Source organism: Hippichthys cyanospilos, chromosome 11 (assembly GCF_059441005.1).
Source record: "Hippichthys cyanospilos isolate Australia breed blue-spotted pipefish chromosome 11, RoL_Hcya_1.0, whole genome shotgun sequence".
Lineage (NCBI taxonomy): Eukaryota > Metazoa > Chordata > Actinopteri > Syngnathiformes > Syngnathidae > Hippichthys > Hippichthys cyanospilos.
Genome location: NC_142379.1, coordinates 4,172,105 through 4,197,333, shown reverse-complemented (window position 1 = coordinate 4,197,333; position 25,229 = coordinate 4,172,105). Strand labels below are relative to the sequence as shown.

Sequence of the window (25,229 nt, the reverse complement as noted above, 5' to 3'; positions counted from 1 at the left end):
CGATGCGAAGCCTCATGAAAACACAGGACCGAGACGGAACTTCTGTACTGAACCTGAACGGCGGATGCAACCCTGCTTCAATCGGTGCTCAGTCCGTGTATTTTTTTCATGGCCTCGCATCATAAAACGGATGCCGAAAACGCAGAAGTGCTCGCCGAAGGGGGTCATTCCTTCAGCGATGTCACTTTTACCATGGATTGCCTAGCTCTGACTACCACCAATAAGTACTGCTACTACTGTTACTACACAAACTACCTGTGATACCTTCTGGCCACCATATACTTCAGGGGTGGCCAAGTTCAGTCCTCAAGAGCCACAATCCAGACTGTTTTCAATGTATCTCTTCAACCAACACACCTGAGTCAAATCAGCGTCGTTATCAGGATTGTGCAAAGCATGCTGATGAGCTAATCATTTGAATCAGGTGTGTTAGTTGAAGAGACACAATGAAAACAGGCTGGATTGTGGCTCTTGAGGACCGAACTTGGCCACCCCTGATATACTTACTGCGACTACTAGTACCACTACCACCACCACAACTACCTGTTATACTTTCTGCCCTCCATATGCCTATGACTGCTTCTACTTCCACTACTACTACTACTACTACTACTACTATTACTACTACTACTACTACCACCACCACTACTACTACTACTCATTATACTTTCTGCCTCCATATGCCTATGACTGCTTCTACTACCACTACTTCTACTACTACTACTACAATGACTACCGCTACTGCTACCACGACCACAAAAAGAACTACATTCTGGCCTCATATACCTACCTCTACTACTACTACTACCCACCACCGTTACTACCAGCACTACCAAGACTGCTACGACCACTACCACCAGCGCCACGACTACCTGTTTTACTTTCTGGCCTCTATATGCCAACTGCTACTACCACTAGCACCACCACGACGGCTTGTTATACTTTTTGACCTATATATGCTTAATACTACTTGCACCATCACTACCCACCACTACTGCAATTTTTGGGTGCACTGCACTGAAGAGCAACCCAATCTCATCTCCATATTCAGAACCAGAGCAATGGCAAATTGTAGTCAGCAGACTATTTTTTAAAACAGTCACATTGGATACATTCGACCCAGACACAGAAATGTTTTTTTTTTTTTGCTTCTAAAACCAATAACTAGTTCATTATCTTTGCATAAAACTGCAGTTTATAATTTAAAAGTGTATAATACAATTTATCGGTAGAAGTGGCACAGATTTGAACACTTTGCCTTCTCTTTTTTTCCTGCTTGCCTCGTCATTTTTAATATATGCTGCAGGCCACTGAAAAGTACATGGCAGGCCACAAATGGTCCCCGGGCCGTAGTTTGGACACACTAGGTTAATCATAGAAAAATGGGGTACTACTAATATTGAAGAAAATAGCAGGAGAAAACACATTTTCTATCACAAATTGGCATACTTTACAATATTATGGTGTTGTTTTGCATTTTTCTTTTCAAATGTGGCAAAGGTTGCCGTGATTTCATGAGCATTTTCACGAGACCAGTTAGAGCGAGCCTGCATTATTGATTGTGGTTTGTTTAAGGCAGTTGTGAGGCGTCGTCTGCGACTCTATCAAAGTGATGACTGGGTGGGAAAATAACATATCTGCACCTTTGCCTTTCCCCGCCAATCCCCCGAGTGCATCAGTAAATTCTATGCAGCATACAGAGTTTTATGTGAGAGATGCATTTTAGCCAGCTTTCCTATCAAGCTTTTTTTTTTTTTTTCGGTTGCAGATGTGCGCTCTGCAACAATAAAAAAACTGTCTTCCCTTGCACTTTGCAGCACTTTGACGCAAGTAATAGATGGAAAGTTGATTTTGACACAATCTTTCACAGCTCTCTTAACCTCCTGTGTCATTCACACGTATATTCCTGGTGTGTGAAATGTGATTATGCGTACGTTTTACAGCGGCTTGCAGAGCTCCCTATTTGAATAATGATGACATGGTGCTGCATGTGGACTAGTATACTATAGAGGACCATTTATAAAGCCCGCAGTCCTGCATAATCACATTGGGATAAAACATGCTGATGTGTGAAGGCTGATTTTTTTTTTTTTTTCTTTTCTATGGCACTCGTTACATCAACGGCGCCGTCATATGAGCGTCCCCCATATGAGAGGTTTTGTCCCGCATGGGGAGTGAATAGGCCAGACTGTTGCGCCGGGCGTCACCTGCGCGCTTTTATGAATGTCTAGTTGTTGCGCAGGCATACTGCACCTCTGTCGCTTTGCCTCATCAGTATTCACGCTCAACTTCCTCCAGCAGAGCTCTTCGCTTCTGTCAGGCCTTTCAACAGAAACTAATAATATCCCCCATAACGTCATCTACTTTCAGACTTTTCCTTGTGCGGGCGCCGAGAAGCAAGCATTCACAAGTTTTCACTCTACTGTGTGTTAATGCAGATTTTTAAAAAGGAAATCGAGCAGGTCAGATGTGTGGATCGGTCTTATTGTTCCCATGCTATAAATACGTCAACTAACTAGTATTTTAATAATCAAGGAATACGATCATTAACCCTTGTGCAGCATATTGTCCAATCCGCTAATTTTTACATCAAAGGCATTTCACTTTAAAGGGAAAGCAATGAAAGAAGACACTAGGGAGCTGAAATTTCACCCAGATGGTGACAATATGTCAAATATTGGGCCATCCCATGGCTAACATACTGCCAGAATGATGTTGCAAAAGGTTAAAAGTGCAACAATGAATCGGCAACTTCTCGATAATGATTTTTTTTTTTTTTAATCGAGTGTTTAGTGAGCTAAATTTGTCCAGATTCTCAGAATTCCAGCCTCTTTGTGTCTCATTGTGTTGAACCAAAAGTAAATATTTACAAATGTAAAGCTTCTCTTTTGGAAAAGAATGAGTGAAAATGAACATTTTTTTTGCCAATTTTCTGACATATTATGGACCATATATTTTTTTGCACTCACTATTTAAAAAAAGAAAATAATCATATTTTTGATTAAAAGAATGGAAATTAATTCACTTTTAACATCCAACCCATTCGACAGATTGGTCATTGATCATTGGTAAAATAAAATAAGTTAGTTGCAGCCTTAGTGTCGATTGTTGATTAATTGATTAATCCAATTTTTAAAAACATGCTTATGTTAGATTAATAAAAAAAACAACAACAACTTTTTATCCCCCTGGGTTAGCTATCTTTGGCAATCATCAAAATTCTTACTGGCCTTTTTAACTCATTCAATGCCAAGGAAGTATTTTCACATTTTTTTAAGAGTCCAGACATTCAATCCCAGATGCTTAAGTATCGATTTAATACTTAAGTGTCTGCTATTTAATGTCCAGACTCTTAAAAAACGTGTAACTACCTCCCTTCAATTAATTGAGTTAATAAATGACACTGATCAACATACTGTACGTATTAATTTCTGCAATGTACTGTAAATGTATCATAACAAAATAGTTCATAGATTTTCTCACTTTTCTTAAAGTCCAAACTCCTCGCCTCCTACTTCAATCAGAAATACGATCACAAAAGCAACAGGGCAGCAACGATGTCATGGCATTGCCTCAAAAGTCCAATCGGGCTGCTCTGAAGACGCCTTCAAAAAAATATGACAATGTTGGCACTGGTTCAGAGTGCACACATCAAACAAGCGGTGAGTGGAAGTGGCGTTTAGGGAAGCAGGTGCCTTCCTCGTCCGCATATCCTTTTGCCCCCCCGCCCCCGCCCGTTTACACATGCGCACACGTGCACACACACACTCCTCCTTTGGAGTTCCTGTTCGGCGGCCTTCGCTTCCTGCCAAGCGGACGGCGCATTAGTGCCCACTCAGTGGCAGGTGTCAGATGGCGAGGCCTTGTGCCCGAAAAAGGACAGTGAGGCCAGTCTCCCTCCGGTCTGCCTCCCGCCTCCCGTCTCCTCTTCGTCTTCCTCCTGTCTAGTCTGCCTGGTGCTTCCCTTTGCCGCGCTTTTCACGCATCACTCGGTTTCGAAGACATCAAGACAACATTCAGCGTTAAAAAAAATAACAGACCTTGTGTCATGTGCTTTGACTGCCATTTTAACACTAATGGGCAAGATGGAAGCTTATTAGCATATCTTTATTAGAAGTAACCACTGGAATTAATTTCATCAACCATGGGGAAAAGTAAAACAGAGGTACCTTGACTTTCAAGTTCAATTCATTCACCCTGCATGGAAATTTAAATTCTGAATTTCTCAAAATCATCTTTTCCCTATTAAGTAAATAAAAACACCATTAACCCGTGTGCCCACACTATGCAAATTATGTTTTTTTTCTAATTTTGTAAATGCTTCCAAAGGCGTAATTAAAGTAATTTATGAATATTTTCTTCCTTCAACCAGTCAAATTGTTCAGTGGCATCAGTGCACTCCATATATATGTAGGTAAAATTTATTAACACCCACAAAAATTTGAAAAATGGTATGGTCTGTCTTTGTAGTCTGTGAAGTGATGATAACGCTTTAAGACCTAGCCATTAACTGGTCTCTACCGCCACTTACTGTCTTGAGGTGAAACACAAGAAACAAAGAATGTTCTGTTTGTTGACATAGTTTGACTGCCGCTCAATGGAATGTTGCGAAAATTACAGGAAAATGAATGTAATAAATCCTATTAAAATGCATCTCAAAAATTGTAATTATAATGGGTTTATATGGTCCAAAATTTGGACAATGATTATTTTTGTACACAAAATCTCGCACGTCCAGCTGCAATCACAAAAAAAAATGTCAGAATCGTTGCATTTTGAAATTTTACATGTTTTAATCATCTGCTGGAAATTTCAGCCCCCTTCGTGTTTTGTTCCCCCATAGATTCTTTTACGAGATCCTAACAAACAAAGGAATCTCCATAAATTGTACCATAAAGCCACATGGGTTCATGTGTTCCAGCCCCCTCCCCCGCCAAAAAATGTTTTTAAAAGAGCCCTATCATAAAAGTCAACTTTTTGAAACTTTTAAACATGCTACAATGTTGCATGGTTGCAAATCTTGCAAAAATACATGAAATTAGTTTATTGATACCCTCAGAATCCCTATTAAAATATCATATCACAGGGCTACTCGCCCCTGCATTTGAGAACCACAGTTACACAGTGGACCCCCCACTATTTGTGTAGGACAGATACTTTGCTGCCCATCGAAACGCATTGAAGACACCATCACTCCGGGGTGAGCGATCCTTCAAAGAACACATTGTGTGGGCAAGGCTGCATGCCTCCGACAGAGCACAACAATGCCACGCACACCTCTTTAATGTGTATAATTGACGACGGGCTGCCTGCCGCAAGTAGGACGACGTCGTGACGCTGGGCTTACTTTTTTTAGAGGAGCAACTGCAGTTTTTCGCCGTACCTGACAATGGAGTCCCAAGTTGACCGATGTACCCGCTTGTTTGCTGTCACGCCGCGCTCATTCTCTCAAGAGGCAACAGAATTTGGGTTAGGATTAAAAGTAGCGAGAGAACAAAATTGTGTGGCAATTGTGTGGTTACGTAATAAATATGGGGGTCTCTGTCGTTCGGCTTTTTTTTTTGGGTGGAGCTTCTGCAGGCTTGGCCATGTAGCTCCGCCCCTGCAGTCTGATTAATTCAATTGCCTTGCTTGCATCTACCTTTATAGTATATTTAAAGCGTGTTTATTAGTGAGAAAAATGGAGGGACAGACAGCGTTGTAAGTGAACCATTAGTTGTTTTGACGCCGCATGGCAACATTCCCAACAGCGAGCAAGTGGCCCACTTGTCATCGTCTTTCTTTAACAGGAGCACGCAGCCACTATTTATCATCACTAAATTGAAATACTCAAAGGGGAAGGGGAAAAAAAATAAGGTTTATTGGCCCCCGGGTCGGTGGCTGGCTGGTCAAGCTTAAAAGCATCAGAGGTAATGCGAGGACATGGCAGAGAGGCTTTTTTTTTGCATTTTAAACAAGCGTGGCAAATTCTTGAAGCATCTCCACAAATAACACCACTTTGAAATAAATAACAAATAAATTCCTCTCCTCTATTAACGCCTCCTTGAACCAAACTTTTTTTTTTTTTTTACTAGCACTTGAGTAAAAAGCTTAGAAAAATCGAAGCCTCCTTCATATAAACATCTTTGCTCTGCAGTTTCAGGACTCCATTTATCAAGTTTGAAGTAGATTGAAATAATTTTCGTCTGTTTTTTATCTCTCAACAGCGCCACCAACATTTACATCGACGCCACCGCAGTATGTGGAGGCAAAGGAAGGTGGCAGCATCCTGCTCAGCTGCTCTGCCCAGGGAAACCCCAAACCCGTAATCAGCTGGCTGAGGGAGGGGGAGGAGCTTGCCACCAATGCTAAATATTCGGTAAGAAAAAAAAGAAAAGAAAATGGATCATGGCTGCAGTTCAGATTTATGAGCCGGCGCTACTACAGAAGCGAGTATTTTTTTTTCCCCCCTACCACAGATGGCACCCATCTGCCCCTAAGTATATTTTGATCACTCACTTTGGCTTATATCAGTTAAGCGTGTTGTTTTGTCATCATCATTCGAAGGCCATCTCAGAAACGAGCAATGCGAGTCACTTTCACTGAACGCCGAACTTCGCTAAATCATTGGACATCATCTTGATTCATTATTAATTGCGAGCATCTGTACGTCTTTATTTGAACATTTTGCTTAAAAGGTAAAAATGACCCAAAAAAAAAAAAAAAATCCACTTCTGAGCTGAGCGCTTATCAGCTGCCCTCTGATATTTTTCTTCTCGGGAAATATTTGCTGAGAAACTCTTCCAAGTGTGCGTGTGCGTGTGTGTGCTGGCTCGTTTGCTCACCAGCATGATCTCGCTTCCACAGAGACCTCCAGAGAAATGCTGGAATGTGTCAGACAAAAGCTGCAGAGGACGAGATGGGGAAGGCGGGTGGGGGCCATCGTCATGGTGCTCGCTTTACTTAACTTTATTGCTTTATTTATACGCGCGGGGAAAAGGGTCCATACAATGAAGATGCTCCACAAAACAGCCTACATATGTATGCGAGCTTGTAACTAGCCCGTAAGTGTGATTTGTGGCTTGATCTGATGCATAGCCTTCACTGGGACTCTTGACAGCATTATGAGGCCTTACGATTCAGTAGAAGTGATTGGAGTCACCTGTTACTCTGCTGCTGCATAAATAAATGCCTCTCCCCAAATAAGGCATCCTATAAAAAAAATAAGTATATATATATATATATATATATATATATATATATATATATATATATATATATATATATATATATATATATATATATATATATATATATATATATATATATATATGAGTAAATAAAATTCATTTTCTCAAATAAATGCCTCCTCCAGTAAAAGACTGCAACCACACCAAAGTAAGCACCTCTCCCCAAATAAGACCTTGCTTAAAATATATATATTTCTGAAAATATGCAAATAAACACCTCTCTCCAAATAATGCTCTTTAGTTGAAAAAAAAAAACTCTACGCCTCTTCCCAAATAACACCTCCTGCCAACAATCACCTAGTACTGTCTGCATCTGAGTAAATGAACTCCTCTCTCCAAATAACACCCCCTTCGAATACATGAGTAAATAAAATTCCTTCTCCCAAATAAATACCTCCTCCAATAAAAGCCTGCTACCACTCTCTGCACCAAAGTAAACACCTCTCCCCAAATAATATCTTGGATTTCCCTAATTCTCGGTACCTGAAGGAATGGCTTTTTAAATGAATGTCTCACACTATGCAGTTGAGTAAATAAATGCCTCCCCCCAAATAACGGCTCCGTCAAAGAAATGTCTGATACTCTTTTCGGGCGAGTGAGTAAATGTCTATAAACAAATTATGTCACCTTCATGTATGTGTGACTGCTTGTTACATTCTGCTTGAGTAATTGTTGCCTTCCATCAAAGAACTCCTCTGTCAAAGAATTCCTGAGTCTCCCCGCAGAAGAGTAAATGAATATATTTACCGAAATAAATGCCTCATTTCATAATTGTCTCATAGCCTATCCAGCTGGATAAATAAATGCCTTTCCCAAAAGAAAAGCCTCATTAATAAATGTCTGGTCCTTTCGTCTGATCAGTAAATAAATGCCTCTGGCTAAATAAGGCCTTCACATATAATTGTGGTACTCTGCAGCCAAGTAAAAAAAAAATGTCCCTCCTCAAACTGTTACTACCTTAAATAAATCCCTACTATTGTTTGCAGCTACAAGAATAAACAACTTTCCCTATGTAAACTTGACAAAAAAGAAATAAATGCCTCCTTTGACAAATGTCTCCAGAATTGCCTGGTACTCGCTGCAGTTGAGTAAACAAATACCTCGCCTCAAATAACACTTCAGTCAAAGAAATGCCAAATATTCTCTGCAGACTAGAAAGTAAATGTCTATGATGTCTTCGTATATGTGTGAATGCTTAGAACTTTGAGTAAATAAATGCCTTTACCCAAATAACACCTCATTCAAAAAAATGCCCAGTACTCTCTGCAGTTGAGTCTAATAATGTTCTTCCCCCAACTCGATTATTCCTATAAATAAATGCCTGGCACTCTCTGGAGCTCCCCGCTAAAGACGCCTCCTTGAAATAAATATGAGAGTAAAAGATGGAATAATGAGGACTAAACGTCAAGGTCTCAAGTTTTACTTTTTTTTTCCCCATAAATTGTTTCCCATGCCTCGGAGTGGGTCTACTTCACAGCTTTCCACTGTTTGCTTCACACTTTGACTCCCAGGCTGTCGCGCCGCGAACGCGACGTGTTAGTTCATCTTGTGAGCGTACAGTCGCTTACAGCATGTCAGACGGAGGATATGTGACGCCTCTTGGCCAAGTTCCGCCAGGTTAGCTCTTTTCTCCCTCGGCTGCATAATGCACCGACTACAGCTGCGTGTGACTTGAATGGACGCGGCCTCACAACCTGTTGCATAATTTATGGCGGGAGGTCGCAAAGGGTTCTCGTGTGTTTCTTTATTGGCTCTCATTGAGCAAGCTCAGCAAACAACATACCGCACATTATCGTTTACCGCTTGCATAATCATACTTTTTTCATATATTGCAGTTTGAGTTCTATTTATTTATTTCTCAGGTGCACGAGGGAAGCCTGACCATCCTCGGCATCACCCGCGACGACCGCGGGGCGTACACGTGCAGAGCCTACAGCGACCAGGGGGAGGTGCTGCACACCACCCGTCTCCTGGTGCAAGGTACGAGAAGGCCCCAAAAGAGTTTGTGTCTTATTAAATCTGAATATGATCACAAACATTCTAATAACCTTAAATGGTGATCCACATGCTGCTTCACCACATCTAAATCGCTCGCTTTAGACAAAGTCCATGTATCTCTTTTCCCTCCATTAACTCTGATAGGCCGACATATTGTAGACATGTGCAGCTCAGCTCCCGTGAGGGTCGAAGTAACGTCAACAACAAGCAGGTCTTGTCTTTAAAATACACCAACAAAGGAATTGGTAGATTCTTTGACGCTCTCTTGGCTCGTCCGCCTCGCCTGTCAAGGTTCTCCTGTCAACGCTCTGCCAGTCACGCTCTCTCTCTCTCGAGCGGCTGTCTTGAAACTTTCATGTATCACGTCTTATGTTACGACAAGAGTCTTAATGATTTTGAGTGGTATCTAATCCGCAATCCAATTTTGCCCCAGCGAATACCTGCTAAAATTTTAAATGCTATTTGTTGCAAATCTGAAACAGATTTATTGCGACTTGGAATTGTGCAAAGAATTTAACCTATGGCCTCGAGACAATGGCAATGAAACTAATGCTGAAAGGATGCTAACAGTTGCTATGCTAATAGCAAGAAGCGTTTTACACGTTCCTGTTGTTGTATATGTAAGTTAAATGATCTTTTATACAAAGCTAGCCTGCTAATAGTTGCTACACCAATAGATAGCAAACTAGCATCTAAGTGGAGCTAGCAATGAGACATATTGAAAAGTATCTTATTTTCTCCATGTATAGTATGTCTAATACGATTTGATACAATGTTAACATGCTAATAGTTACTATGCTAACATATAACATAAGAGCATGAGTGGAGCTTGCATTCAAGCGTATTCAAAAGAATATTGCATGTCTTTCTGTAGTTGTATTGTAGATCTAGCGAGACTTCACACAAAACTTGCATGCTAATATTTGCCATGCTAACAGATAGCATATTAGCACTCTGAGTGGATCTAACAATGAGGCATCTTGAAAAATATCTTATACAGTGGACCCTCAGGTTACGGTGTACCTGGCTTACGTTATTTTTCACGTTATGAAGTGGAATTCTGTTTTTTTTCGTCCTCTCTTCAAGGCTTGGAATTTTCCCGCTTTACGACATCAACAACAATTACAACATTCAAACTTTCAGTGTTTGTGTGAATGACTGAATAGGTCAAATGAGATTTGATTCAAACCTAGCATACAAGCATAGCAAAGCTAGCTTGCTATAGTAACATAGCAAACTAGCATGTTGAAAAATATTTTACAATTTATCTTGTAGTTGGACAGTATAGCTAATAAGATTTGATATGCTAGCATGCTAATAGTTGTTATGCTAATATACGAGACGTGTATATAATGTTTTAAGCGTCAGAAAAACATTTTGGAACATTTATTTTTCAACCAGGTCCCCATCCAGGAGACTTTTATCCAGGTGGAGAAGAACTTTGGGACCTGCATCAATGCTTTTTGTACATGATGCTTATAATTTTTCATACACACCTCATATAGTAGAGGTAGCATTGAGGGTAATTTTATTTCAAATTTCTCCCAATGGTTCAGGCTTCAAAATTTTATGTGGTTCACCTCTGTCACTTTTCTATTGATGTCGAACAATATTCAAGATCTGGCTAATGTAACTGAGGCCTCTGGATGTTCACTTTAAGTGCTCTACCTGTCTCAATTTCTATTCAATTGTGTCTCGCTGTGCCCGTCAGTCCACTTTTATGCGCAAGCAGCAAGCGTTTTTGTATCTTGGCCCGCTCACAAAAAGACATATTACCTTTCATGGCTTCTGCTTTTTTTCCCCACTCTTTTTCTTTTAAACGGAGAGTTAAGGGAGTGAGTTCCCGAGAGGATGAAAAGGTTGCAATGTGAAGCACGCGCTAGCTTCACAGCCATACTGTGTTGTGTCATCACTCTAGTGATTTGGAGTGGAAATGTTGCATGTTGTGTCTGGAGACACAATAATTATGGGACGAGCTAGAGGGGGATGTCAGTTGGCTGTTCGCAGCAAAGTGCCTGTTGCAGCTAAAAGCAGGTCGTGTTAAAAGAAGCGAGCAGGCTGAACCACTGTCCGAGTCCATCCTTGTTCACACGCAGGAATAATACTAAAACGGAGAGGTTCATGTAAAAGTTATGATGTCTCCAGCTGATTTAATTAAGAGTGCACCGGTTAGAGCACACTGAAAGGTATTCTATTTGAGCCGTTTATTAATTGAGGTCTTTTGGCATGTACATATAATCATAAACTTGGTGAAACACAGATGCTACTCAGCTTCCGCTTTGTGTTTCAGGGCCCCCGTTCATCGTCTCCCCGCCGGAAAACGTCACCGTCAACATATCCCAGAATGCGTTGTTCACCTGCCAAGCCGAAGCATATCCTGGCAATCTGACCTACACTTGGCTCTGGGAGGATGAAAACGTCTATTTCAAGAAGTAAAGAGCTAGTCCAGATAACAGTCAACATTTTGTGTTATTATCATAACTGTAAAGATCACTCTTGCAAGTGTATTTATTTGCAGAACTTTACTTTCTGCTGATTGGCTGGGAGAACTCAGATGTATCTAATACAAATGTAGTCTAGATTCTTCCTGTTTGAGCACTTAAAGGGGAAAGCATGTGAATTTTTAATTTTTTACTTTTTTTTTATAGCAAATATTAAAACGACAAGAAACTCATTTTTTTCTATCTAAAACTAACCATACAAACCTTATACCTTTTTAAAAAAAAATAAAAACTCAACTCATTTTGTATTCCTATTAAATAAGCTTGAATTGAAAGTAATTTCTAATGTGTTTATTGAGTACACGATACTGTACTGTGATCTCCGTCCTGCTAAACTGCTTGACTCTCTGCTGCCCTCTTAAGGCGTCTTCATGTAACTCAACACGCTACCAGCATATGTCTGAGCCAGTGAGTGTGTGTGTTGAAACACAAACATGCGTGTGTCCCATGCAGTGACCTGAAGCTGCGAGTGCGCATCCTCATCGACGGCACGCTCATCATCTTCCGGGTCAAGCCCGAAGACGCGGGAAAATACACGTGCAGCCCGAGCAACAGTCTGGGCATCTCGCCTTCAGCGTCGGCCTACCTGACCGTTCAATGTGAGTGTTGCCGTGGCAACCGCCTGGGAAAGGGTGGGGGGAAGATTGCATGGAGGAGGGAAACAGCATGGAGGCTGCTCTAGTATTTCTCACTACTACACAGTCACCTCGCCCAATTTCAAGGTCACATGATGAGCTTTCATAATGTAGCCTTTTTCATTTTATTAAGGCTAGTCATTTTAATTAAACGTGGAAGCCATCTCCAATTTTTGACAACCATTTTCATGTCATAATGTAGCCTTGCTCATTTCATAAAGTAGCCATCTTGTTTTTCATTATCTTGACTATTTTCATTAACTCATTCAATCCCAAAGACGTATTTTTACTTCTTTTTTTTTCCAAGTCAAAGCATTCACTCCCGGCTCCTGTTATTTATTCAAATTTCTTCAAGCGTTTAGCCAAACGAGGGTCTAAAATGGCTTGTATTAAAGGCATCAAGTACTATAGTAATGGATTACTTTAGGTAATGAGGAAATCAATTCACATCTAATGTAAAGAATTACTTTAGTAACTAACATATATCTTTGGGATTTAATTTAATTTTTTCCTTTCATATCTTAGTTATAAGGTAGCCATTTTTCATGAGGTTACCCATTTCCATTTCTACAAGTTAGCCGTCTTCATTTAACAAGGTAGCCATTTTGATTCCTCAAGGTAGCCATCTTCGATCCACGATGCATCTATCTGCATTCCCATGCCCAAAGACAGCCACATACTCAGACAGATGAGAGAGAACGTCACTCGCAGGCTGCCTTCATCGTTATCCGCTGAGCGCCAAGCTAATTTGCTCCCCGGTCGCCTCCCGCCATTCATTGATTAACGCGCTAAGCTATGTTGGAATGGACGGCCGAGGGGGAATTGACGGCTCTGCAGCCACAGGCGCTCAAAATGCGGAGGCCACATAGTGACTTTGTTAAATATTCATTTTTTTCTCTTAGAATTATAAATTTCTTGTTTTATAGATTAATTTTTTCCTTGATTTTTTTTATGCATTTAAAGATTTTCCCTCTTAGAATTATACCATATATATATATATATATATATATATATATATATATATATATATATATATATATATATATATATATATATATATATACATACATACATACATACATACATACATATATATATATATATATATATATATATATATATATATATATATATATATATATATATATATATATATATATATATATATATAGTGACTTCAATCTTAATTTTTTTTCTCTTAGATTATAGTTTCTTGTTTTATATATTTTTTTCTCCCTTAAAAAGTGTGTGGCTTTCTTCTTGTTATACCTACATTTTTGTTGTAAAATTTTGTTTCTAAAATTACAATTTTTTTGTTTTTAATGTGTTTTAATCTTACGATTATACCCATATATACATATATTTAAATATATAACATTGTTTTTTTGTATTCTTTTTTTTTTAAATTGTAAATTTATTTCTTTATTTAATTTTTCCTGCCTTGAGACATTTTTAGCTTTATTCTTGTTTTATGTATATTTTTGCCTTAAAAATTTTTTTCTAAAATTACATTTTTTGGGGGGGGTTGTAAATTTTCTAAAATGACTTTTTCTTGTTTGTAAAGTTTCTTTCGAAATAGAACCTTTTTTACTATACCATTGGGATTCCTGTAAAATTCCAACTTATCCACATAAATTCTCTTTTATCCATATCTGTCCTCATAGTTTCATTACTTTCACTAGTGTAAAATTCTCTGGAATTGCACCTTCTCCTTCAGACCCGGCCCGAGTAATCAACATGCCGCCGGTCATCTACGTCCCCCGCAAACTGCCAGGCACCATCCGCTGCCCGGCCGACGCCAACCCGCCGGTGACGTCGGTGAAGTGGGAGAAGGACGGCTACCCCCTGCGAGTGGAGAAGTACCCCGGCTGGAGCCTGACGGCGGACGGGAGCATCCGGGTAGCTGAGGCCACCGAAGACTCCCTGGGCACCTACACCTGCGTGCCTTACAACGCCCTGGGTACCATGGGCATGTCCCCCCCCGCCACTCTGGTGCTAAAGGTACGACCCGGGCGCGCTCCGCGTATACCCCGGCCCGTACCGACGCCGGCGTTTGTGTTTGGACGTGAAGGATCCCCCTTACTTTAACGTGAGGCCTGGGGGGGAGTACCGACAAGAGGCCGGCAGAGAGTTAGTCATCCCCTGTGCTGCTTCTGGAGACCCCGATATTCCCAGCATCACTTGGAGAAAGGTGAGACTCCAATTTTTCTTCATACTAAAAAGATTTTTGGGGACTAAATTGTCGATAGTTTGACTTTCCTCACAATATTTTGATTTTTTTGAAGTTTTTTTAGCCTCTTAAATTACCATCGCTCTCGTAAGAATGTGCTGTACTTTTTTCTTATGAATTTTCATAACTTTACATTTGACCTCATTGCAAGATTTAATTTTATTCTCATATTTTTTTTATTGTAAAATGGCTTTCCCCCCCATCTAAGATAACACCTTTCTTCTTATGCATCTACTTTCTCGTAAAACATGGACGTCATTCTGCACTTTTTTTCCTGTCTATTTTTCCATCTTTGATATTAATACACGTGCTTCTCAAACGCATTTGCAGGTTGGGAAGCCGAGCCGGAGCAAGCACAACATCCTGCTTAGCGGCAGCTTACAGTTTGTGTCGCTCAGCAAGGAGGATCACGGCGAGTGGGAGTGTGTCGCTACCAACGTGGTCACGAGCATCACTGCCAGCACCAGGATCCTGGTCATCGGTACCAACACACACACACATCCGTTTGTACGGCTTTACTTGTGAGGACATCCGTTGACATAATGCTTTTCCTAACCGCTAACCTTAACCATCAGAAATGATTGCCTAACCTTTTTACCATAACTGACCCCTAACTGTTATTTTTTACAGAGTTTATACAGCTTAGTCTAAAATAGAAAAAAATATGCAAGTGCATCAAAGTGCCTGAAACAAAAAAAAAAACGGATGAAAAATTTTAGTTTATTGCAATTGCACTTCACACGACACCCCATGCATAAACTCGTGCCCCCCCCCCCTTCAAACTATCCGAGGTCTGAGGTCTGAACCAGTGACGACCGGCTTAAATATCCTCACTTTTCCAAAATGTCCGACGTCGGTAGAAAACTCAAATTGGTGCACACAAGTGTAGCCGTACAGGAACAGACACATACACACACACATGTTTGTACTTGTGAGGACACCCATTGACCTTAACCATCAGAAATGATTGCCCAACGCTAACCCTTTTCCTAATCTCATCCCCAACCCGATTCAAACCTTTACTCTAAAAGCAAGTCATGACCCTCAAAAGAGGTCTGAAGAAGTGAGGCGCTTCTCTCAAATGTCCTCACCCTGTTGGTCGCAAACATAAATTGGTTCCCACAAGTGTAGTCGTACAGGAACATACACACACACACACATACACACGTTTGTATACCTTCACTTGTGAGGACATCAGCTGAGTTAATGCAAAAAAAAAAGTCTGAAACTGGACTGGACTGGCCTGAATGTCCTCACTTCTCCATAATGCACTCTCATACATACATACACACACATACACACGAGTCATCAGCGTCCTGTCTTGAAGTTGATTGTCATGGCTGTCGGCCATGTGCTTTGTGTGATTCGCACCAAGCAGCGAGCAATAGACATCGCTTAATCTGCTCGCCTCTATCCAATTTGGCCGTGGGCGTCATTAAAATTTCATTTCATCTTATCTGTAATAGCTTTATGTGCCTCATTTGAAGGCTCATTCTGTAATCACAGCGCGGCGCTGCTTTTGTGTGTTCGGCCAGTGGAGCAAGGACGTCTTTACTGCAAAATTAAAAAAAAAAAAATCCATTCACAGCAACGCACATCACATTGAGGAGTCGGCAAATGTTTGAGGATGAAGCGCAGTGACTTTGCCTTTAAAATCAGCGCGACTTTCCTTTAATGTAGCATTCTTATCATATAGTTTGCAATGTTAGCTACAGTAAGTGCAACGCTAATACTAAGCTAACTTTGGTCCCCTTCAACATAAACAGGACATCCTGCTTTCAAATTATTATTAGAAAATGAAGCCTCATGAACCACTTGTAATGATGTTTTGCTCCTCTAGATGGCACTCCTGGTTTAAAGATGAAGTAGAATCGTTATACTTTTCTTTTGCACTAGCCTTTATCCTTGGGTGCCATCTAGAGGAACAAAGGATATTACACGTGGCTCGTGAGGCTTCATTGTCCCGTCATTGTACAAAATTATATCTTTTAATTTCTACACTTTTAATAAATTAATACAATTTTGGGTAAAAACAGCTGCTGTTTTCTTAAAATGTTGTGATTTTTCCTGTCATACTATATTGAATTAATTCTCATTATGAATACATTTATTTTTGTCAAGATGATCTCTTCTATCAAAATACTATTGACTGCTTTGTTATTAATGTAAAACAAGTAGATTTAAAATTGCCTTCTTTGCATTTTAAGCAGCAATAATAGTCTGGGATTTTTTTTTCCTTCAACAGCATCATAATATTACAAATGTCTTCTAGTCATCAGTGTGACTTCATCCTAGTTAAATTACAATTTTATGAATACTATTAAAATATGCTTTGATTGTCATTGTTTTTCTTGTCAAATGTTTCTTTTTTTCTTTTAAATGACACTTTTTAATGGATGGGTTATTTTACCATTTCAAATGTGTTCTTGTATTATGATGATAGCTTCTATTCTATGTGCCTTATAATGCGATGCATCTTATATATGAAAACAATTTTGAAATAGGCCATTCATTGAAGGTGCACCTTGTAGTATGCTTTATAGGACAGAAAATACAGTAATCAGCTGATTATTTCATGACTCGCTGGATTGATGATTACGAGGTATTGTTTATTTCCCTCATGTTTTAGCTTCGTGTGTGTGTGCATGTGTAAACCATTCAGGCACCAGTCCACATGCTCCCGGCAACATCAACGTTGTGCCCTCCACCACCTCTGCAAATGTGTCCTGGGAAGCTGGCTACGATGGCGGCTTCGAGCAAACTTTTTCCGTGTGGTACGGTCCAGTGTGAGTGCTCATCTACTTCTGGACTATTGTGTGTGCAATTCTGTATGTTTATTTACTCAACTGCAGCAGCGCAGTGAGAACGAGCACAAGACTTGAATGTCCATGTGTGCGCAATTAGATTTATGAATTAAGATCATTAGAATTACCACCTTCATTCCACTAGTTGTCTTTTTGTGGTCGGAAAAAGGGCGTTTACTTGAGGGAGGTGTTTGTTTTTCCTAAGTCGATGACACAATAATTAAGGAAGGGGATTTTTTCTTACATCATGCAATATGTCACTACTACTATTTTCAAAAAGTAAGTGGTGTATTTAAAGGAGGCATTTACTTTTTAAGTAAATAATATTAATTGTAGCAGGGAAAGTGCTCACAACATGTAATAATAAAAATAATATAAAATAAAATAAAAAAATAAAAACAGATGTTTGAGGATGACATTTTTTTTTTACAAATACAGAACTTTCTCATAATATGTTTTAGGATTTTTTTAGGATTTTTCTTGATGGAAAATGGGAGGTGTTTATTTGAGGGAGGCATTTTTTTTAATTAGTAGATAACACATAAAATTATTAGTAGCATAGAACTTTCTTACAACATCTCAAACACTGCCTGCTAAATTTCTTGATGGAAAAGGGGAGGTGTCTATTTCAGTGTGGCATTTAGGTAACGTTAATTGTTGCACATGTTGCTTACAACATGTAATAACAGTCACCGCCTATTATTTTTCCTTGATAGAAAAAGTGAGCTGCTTATTTGAGGAAGGCATTTATCTATTTAGTTATTAAATAGGTAACACATTCCAGCAATTAACTGTGAGCAGAAAATCAATTTACAACATTCAGTAAAACTGTTACTACCATTTTCTATTTCTATTTTTTTTATATAACTTACCCACTAATTAAATAACATAATGAATATGTTCAAAACGTGATGAAAAGCATCCATTCCTTGAGGATTTTTTAAAAAATTTCCTTAAGTGGATTATGTACCAAGCAGTTAAATAAACACATTATCTGTTAGATGATTTATTTGAAGGAGTTCATTTTCTTTTTTTGCACTTGACACATTCAGTTAATTAGAGCGAGACATTTACAACATGTGGTAAACCTCAGTCACTGTCTGTTTTTTTTTTCTTCAAGGCAGACATCTATTTGAGGAAGGTGTTTATTTTTCTCCATCTGATAACACCTTATAAATTTGCAGCATAATCTGAGGGGAAAAAATGACGTAATATTTTGTATTGCCAAACATAATGCTGTTGCTATTACCGCAACAATAAAAGATAATGGCACAAAAAGAATTTGATATTCCTCTGAGGGTTACGTTATTTCTTCATTACAGTACTGGAAGAAAAAGACATTGTAATCAGGTGAATGTAATATTGTTTCCCCTTTTTGACTGACCTTATTTCCCAGGTGGATCAGTGTAAGTAGGTCACTTGTGTGCACAATCCAACTTATATTTGTTACGCACGGCAATGATAAAAAAGAAACCCAGCCAAACATTACTTGCAATGACAAGCACGAGAAACAAGTTACTGCGTGTTAAACGTTATAATTCCAATTTATATAGTGTAAAGTGGGATTCATTTTCCTATGCTGTGCGCAGGTCAAAGAGAGTGGACTTCGGTCCACACGACTGGCATTCCATGCCGGTTTCTGGTGCTCTGACGTGGTTGCTGGTGCCAGGGCTGGAGCCTGGGACAGAGTACCAGTTCAGTGTGCTGGCACAGAACAAGCTGGGCACAGGCCCATTCAGCGAAGTTGTGACAGTCAACACTGCAGGTGGGCTGAGGCTTCACACTCTCAGTGTTGGCATACACACTGTACTAGTTATTATTGTGAAAGCTCAATGTGAAATACTGCCCCCTAGTGTTTGCCATAATGAAAACGCTACTACATTTTCAGGGACCTTCGAAAGCGACACACATTTACAACGTTTACGTGTTGTCAGAGTTTGGTTATGTAAACTTTACAAGCTGAGCTGTGATTGGTCGCTACCAAAGCCCTGAGCATCCGTGATGTCATTTTCAGTTGACAGCACGTGGCACAAAAAAGTTCTATGGAATGCTTTGAGGATTTTTGGAAGATTTTTTTTGTTTTTTTTTACTACTACACTTCCCGCACACCCAAGATTTTTAATCCGGTCTGGTTTCTTTGCCCAGGCTCTCCCCTGGGTACCCCAGAACCACTGGTGCTTCTTACCCCACCACGGTGCCTCACCGCCAACCGCACGCAGCACGGTGTCCTCCTCACCTGGCTTCCTCCTGGCAACCACTCCTCTCCTATCAACCGCTACATCATGGAGTTCCGTCTCGGGGAGCGATGGGAGACCCTGGACGACTTGATCCCGTCCACAGAGACCGAACTCGTCGCCAGAGACCTGGTTCAGGTGAAAAAAAGTGTTTTTTTTTTTTTTTAGTTGAGCAACGGTTATGAGCAGATAAACAACTTGTGTCGTTTGTGTCTTCACCAGGAGTCCTGGTATGAGTTCCGAGTGATGGCAGTCATGGAAGACCTGATCAGTGAGAGCAGTAATGTCGTAGGAGTGTCCAGCACAGGTCAGTAATATTAGTTAATATAGTGTTACTGTGGCAGATCAAAAGATTAATAAATAAAAGAGACTTTATGCAATTGCAACCATTTATCTGCTGCTGTATTTGAGATAAGTCCCAAGTTGTGTACCCTTTAGTTTACCAGGAGGAATTCTGTGTTTTTTTTTTTTGTCAAATAAATACAAAATAATACAGAATCCCCTGGGTGTCAATGGTCATACGGTCAAAGTTTGCCGTCAAATAAATTCCATTTGCAAGCATTTAGGAATGAAGACATGGTGCCATTTAGAACCTCTACCTGTTTTGACAATTTTTAGTAATTTTTAGCCTCCTACTGTTTTTCGATACTTTTTGTTTGATGTTTCAAATCAGGTTGACATCCAGGGGTTATTAAAATAAAACATCATCCATCCTGGTCATCGCAGACTTGCTCTTGGTCTTGACTCTAGTTTGGTGCAAAGCTTTGTTATGGCTGGCTACTTTAGCATCTATATAACTATTGTTAGCTGGAGGACATAAAATGCAGACCATAACGATTTTGACCATTGCATCCATCAGATCCCTTCCCGCCCGCAGAGGTGGCTGACGAGGGGCTGGCCCGTCCTGTAGTGGCGGGCGTGGTGGCAACTATCTGTTTCCTGGCGGCAGCCGTTTTGTTCAGCACTTTGGCGGCGTGCTTTGTCAACAAGCAGCATCGGCGCAAGCTCAAACGAAAACCTGGTCCGTCTGCCACTAACGTCAGCTGTGCTGAGTGTCTAAAGGCACAAAATGTTAACCAATAATATCTTTGCCTTGTTCAGATCCTCCCTTGTCCGTGACACACTTCAGGAAGAGCGTGGAATCACCGTAAGTAGCGCAGAGAAGATGCTGATGTTCGTAGTGCATCTTTTGAACCAGATATTTTCATCGCAGCACAGCAAAGCATCACAATCTTTAGCTACCATGCAGAAATGCCACCTAGTGGCCATGAGGAGCATAGGCGATGATCTCAGTGCAGTCTGATTGGACAGTTTTGTCCCTTTTCCATTGCGCTGTACCTCCTTGGTTTAACTTCGTTCTACTCGCTGTAGGGGTTGAACGGACCTTACTTCTCCACATCAGCGTTTAACGCTTGGGGTTATCTACTTCTAGAATTGATACTGCGACCGATTCAACAACATAATGCAACACCCCCCCCACCCCCCACCCAATGTGCGCCGAAGGCCAACTTTAAAATAAACATACCAAATAATAAATGCATGTTGGTACAATAGTTTTAGAGGGGTTACACTTTAAAGTTAGCCTTCGCAGCAGTGTGGCATAGGAGCAGACTTGACTCGTCCTTGCGACTGCTTCATTTAGCTAACGTGTTGCATGTGGTGCAATCAAATCTAGCTGGCTAGTGCAAATCCAGAAAGATAAAAAGTCCACCCAGGCATTAAATGTTAATAACTCAAAATATCTATCCATAAATGTGGACTTTCTATCAATCTACCGAATCTGATATATCAAGTAGAATGATGGGATGTATTCATGCTAATTATGGTGCTATTTATATATCACTTATGTCTACAATACACAGAAAAATGAGTAAGCCACCATCTTCCACTCTAGTGTTGGTATGCCAATGAATCAAAATAAAAAAAAAATAAAAACCATGAACCTGCTTTTGTTATGTATAATTCCAAAAACATTTACCACAAAAAATTCTGAATTTTATTTAAATTAATCCCCTTTAAACAGGTGTTATAATACTGAACGAAATGACATCCAGCTCTATAGTATACAGTTTCACCGGTCATCTGAGGTTTAATAAGTTTTTACATACCCCATGCAATAAGCTCATGTATCACTGATAGGGAAACACTGCATTGGAGGACCTAATCCAAGGCAATGTCGATGGTCCAGACTTTATTGATTATTATGCATAGCAGGCTGTCAAGCTTTGGTTTTCCCAGTATATACAAGTATATCAGTATAGAAAACCCACTAGTCATTCAATAATTAAAAAAAATAGTAGAAACATACAATGTTACATTGTTAGATGCATCTCATGCACAGAGGTTAGCATGTGCAAATCTCGGGTAGACTAGAAGTTCAAAGCAAGCCGGTCAGCATTTAAAGCACATCAGCCCGAGTGGCCAAGCAGCAGTGCGTGTGTGTATTGATTTTGTATATCCATGTGTGTTCTTTAACCTCAAACACTGTTCGCTCTCTGCATGACTTTCAGTGTTTAACACTTTTTTGTTTATCTGCACATTTACTGTACAGTGTGTGCCTGTGTAATCATCTGTCTGTGTTTAAAAACAATAGAAAAGGTAGACATAACTGCAACTGGAGAAAAACAGGCTCATTTGCGAGATTAGGATGAAAGCAGGCCTCCTCTACCTTCCTGATACAGTTAAAGATGAACTAGGCCCATGTTGTTTGTCTCCCGCCGCAGGCCTCCTCTCACCCCCTTGCCAGGGGTAGAGCCCTGCTGGGACGAGCCTGCCAGGAGCACTTTCTTGCCCCCGCCCGCCAGCCCCCTGTGAGTGTGCTGCACTGCACTGGCCTGGCATGCATGCTTTCATACAGACATGACCTTGTGGCTTTTTTTTTTTGTGCTCCTTTTTGCATGTGGTGACAGTGTGAAATATGCATGCGCAGTGATTAAATGATAGGTATACTGCTCCAGGTTTCGTCAGTTTAAGACCTGGTTTAAGCTTGTCTTTTGGTTGTGGTTCATCCCGGCTTTGTTTGTTAGCTGCTGTGCTGACCAACAAGCTCCAGTCATATGCTTGTCTGTAAAATATGTTTTTGTTATTTCTTTAAAAAAAAAAAAATCACTGAAAACAACTGAGACCCTTTGAAGTGCAAACAAAAAAAAAAATCAAGTTTTTTTTTTTTTTTTTAATTCGTTTCATGGTGGGAACAACAATGGGCAGGACTAAAACAGATTACTATTATTAGGGATTTTGGATGTAGACCAATAGAATCCATTATTGAAAAGTGGAAAAAAAAAGTGGAATACCAATTGCCTTTGTATTAAGTCTCTGTAGGTATTGAGAAAGGTTTTACAGTTACTATACTTGGCGGATCGGATCATGGAGGAAAAAAGGGGTCGTGCAGCACGAGATAATCACTAAAGATGATTCATCAGAAACATCCAAGAATCTGGCCGTAACTGATTTTGATCATAAGGGATAATGGGCTCAAATCTAGCCACAGACTTTCTGCCATTGTCCTTCCACGTTTTTAATGTTTCTTTGTCTCTGTCCTATTGTATGTCAGGTTGTCGTCAGGGAAGATTAGCCCGGAAAGCTCCCCACCATCTCGACCTCGCTCCATTTCTTCCGAGGGCTCCCACGGACCCGGTCTGTACGTCAGGAAGCTGCCCAGTCCACAGCGGGAAAAGGACAAGGAGCTCTCCTTCTACAAGAAAACCAAGCGTGCCATAGCCAGCAAGAAGTACAGCGTGTCCAAGCACGAGGCCGAAGTCACCACACCGATTGAGCTGATTTGCAGAGGCCCCGACGGCCGCTTCGTGATGGAAACCAGCCCCCCGCAACGCCGCATCCAGGGCTTCCCCTTCGCCGAGGAGTCGGACCTGTACCCCGAGTTCCGGCAGTCGGACGAGGAGAACGATTTCGACCCCGGCCCTCTGCCGCCCATCATGCCCACGCTGCGGCCCCAGCTCTCCCCGACATCCTCAAGCCTGGAGTCCACGCAGCCCCCAACCTACAGCCCCCACCTGCAAAGGGCCATGGAAGGTATGAGCTTTGCAGAGGGCAGCGCACTTCACGCCTCAGGGCAGGCCCCGTCCGCCCGCTACAGGGGCTTCCCCCAGGGCCCCTTCTATGGGTATCTAGGCAGCCGAGTCGAATCAGGGATTCCACCACCATTCTACATGCCCGACATCAGCCCGCATAGCTCCGCTCTGTCCTCGCCGCCGGGTACCGCCGAGGGGCCCTTTGGCTATCCCTCCATCCCCGAGGAGAGCGGAGAGATGGAGCACCATCAGTACACCGCCTCCGGCCATTCTCTGTCTCACACCCACAGCACCCCTCCTCGCTCGCCCGAAAGCTGGCAGCCTCACGCGTTACCCTTCCTGGGTCTGGAGGGTCCACGCTTCATGTTCCCCCCTCGCCATCCTTTACATCCTCCTCCGGACATGCACGAGCCGCCCTCGTACTCCTCGCACTCGCTCCCGCCCGGTCGCCTCCACCTCCCCCCCCTGACGGATCCGACAAGCCCGAGACTTCTGCAGCTGGAGGTCCCTGTGGCTCCCCCAGGCAGAGACAGGCCCCCGGGCCCTCCGGTTAGGCGCTTAGCTATGCAACAGGCCCAAAGTCTCGGCCAGCTCAGACACACGGCCCACGGAGTGGGCGTACCAGTGTTGCCTTACCCTGACCCGGCAGCCCGCGCAGGGAGCCCAAGCACAGCCCCCAGTAGTAGCCCCCAGTCTTGGCTCAGCCCGAGGGCGGGGCGCCGAGCCGACCCCAGCCTGCCCCCCTTAGTACTCCAACCTTCCCGCTTGTCCCCGCTCTCCCAAAGCCCGCTTAGCACCCAGCCGGGTTCTCCGGATATCCTCGTGCGCCCGCCCCCGCGCCCCGGCATCCTCCGCACCTCTCGGTCTCTGGAGATGCCCGAGCTCACCCTGCAGCCCTCGGCCGCCTTCTCTCGGAGGTCCTCCCTGACTGGCTCTCCCACTCCCAGTCAGGGCGGCAAGCAGGCTGCCCACGGCTACCACGCGGCCCACATGTCCTACGCCTCCACGGCAGCCAGTTATCCCTCGCAGTCCCCCTCCCCCCCGCCGGAGGGCAGGGATGTTTTCGGGCAAAGGCCGTCCCAGAGAAGGACAGAGGAGGAGATGCTACCCTCAGAGCCCTCCCAGCTCCAGGTTTCAGCCTCAGGGTAGGTGATCGGATCATTCCGCCAGAGAATAGTCTCTCCCTGTCTGCTCTATATATTCCAAGTAAATATGACGTAAATGGCTCCGCGAAGACGTAATTAGGGTGCATATTGTTCCTGAATGTGCAGAAGGCATGTAAAAGCATTGAGGACACATATGTGTATCTTAATTAGTCTCTTTGTTTTGTGAAAAGTCCATTTGCTGACAATGTACATTTGATTAAGCCATAAAATAGTCATTTACAATACATAACTATCAAACATCTTTAGAACAGAATAATTTTGGGAGTGAAGCCTTCAGCGTCTCTATTTTAGCAGTTGACACAGACAGATGTTGTTTTAGATGGAGTCTTTTTTGAAATACAGTAAAAGTCAACACAAATGTGTTCCCCTAGGAAGTAATGGGGCATCATATCATTCCTGAG

General features: G+C 41.6%; 1 protein-coding gene across 4 annotated transcripts in view; it reads left to right on the top strand.

Annotated features, from left to right (window-relative positions):
- Nucleotides 1-25,229, top strand: part of igsf9ba (immunoglobulin superfamily, member 9Ba) — a 51,029-nt gene that overhangs the window by 17,607 nt on the left and 8,193 nt on the right. For 3 of the 4 annotated variants that reach the window (XR_015867297.1, XM_088428389.1, XM_088428392.1), the window contains exons 4-18: nucleotides 6,207-6,358; nucleotides 9,092-9,209; nucleotides 11,518-11,659; nucleotides 12,182-12,327; nucleotides 14,081-14,364; nucleotides 14,435-14,554; nucleotides 14,924-15,074; nucleotides 17,256-17,379; nucleotides 18,987-19,162; nucleotides 19,543-19,769; nucleotides 19,854-19,938; nucleotides 20,491-20,652; nucleotides 20,733-20,778; nucleotides 22,355-22,441; nucleotides 23,185-24,807. Coding sequence is in view for 3 of the 4 variants with exons in the window: in XM_088428389.1 (XP_088284515.1) it covers nucleotides 6,207-6,358; nucleotides 9,092-9,209; nucleotides 11,518-11,659; nucleotides 12,182-12,327; nucleotides 14,081-14,364; nucleotides 14,435-14,554; nucleotides 14,924-15,074; nucleotides 17,256-17,379; nucleotides 18,987-19,162; nucleotides 19,543-19,769; nucleotides 19,854-19,938; nucleotides 20,491-20,652; nucleotides 20,733-20,778; nucleotides 22,355-22,441; nucleotides 23,185-24,807 (3,643 nt within the window). In the remaining variant the exon portion in view is untranslated. The remainder of the gene's footprint in view (nucleotides 1-6,206; nucleotides 6,359-9,091; nucleotides 9,210-11,517; nucleotides 11,660-12,181; nucleotides 12,328-14,080; nucleotides 14,365-14,434; nucleotides 14,555-14,923; nucleotides 15,075-17,255; nucleotides 17,380-18,986; nucleotides 19,163-19,542; nucleotides 19,770-19,853; nucleotides 19,939-20,490; nucleotides 20,653-20,732; nucleotides 20,779-22,354; nucleotides 22,442-23,184; nucleotides 24,808-25,229) is intronic. The other variant, XM_088428390.1, reaches the window with a different exon arrangement.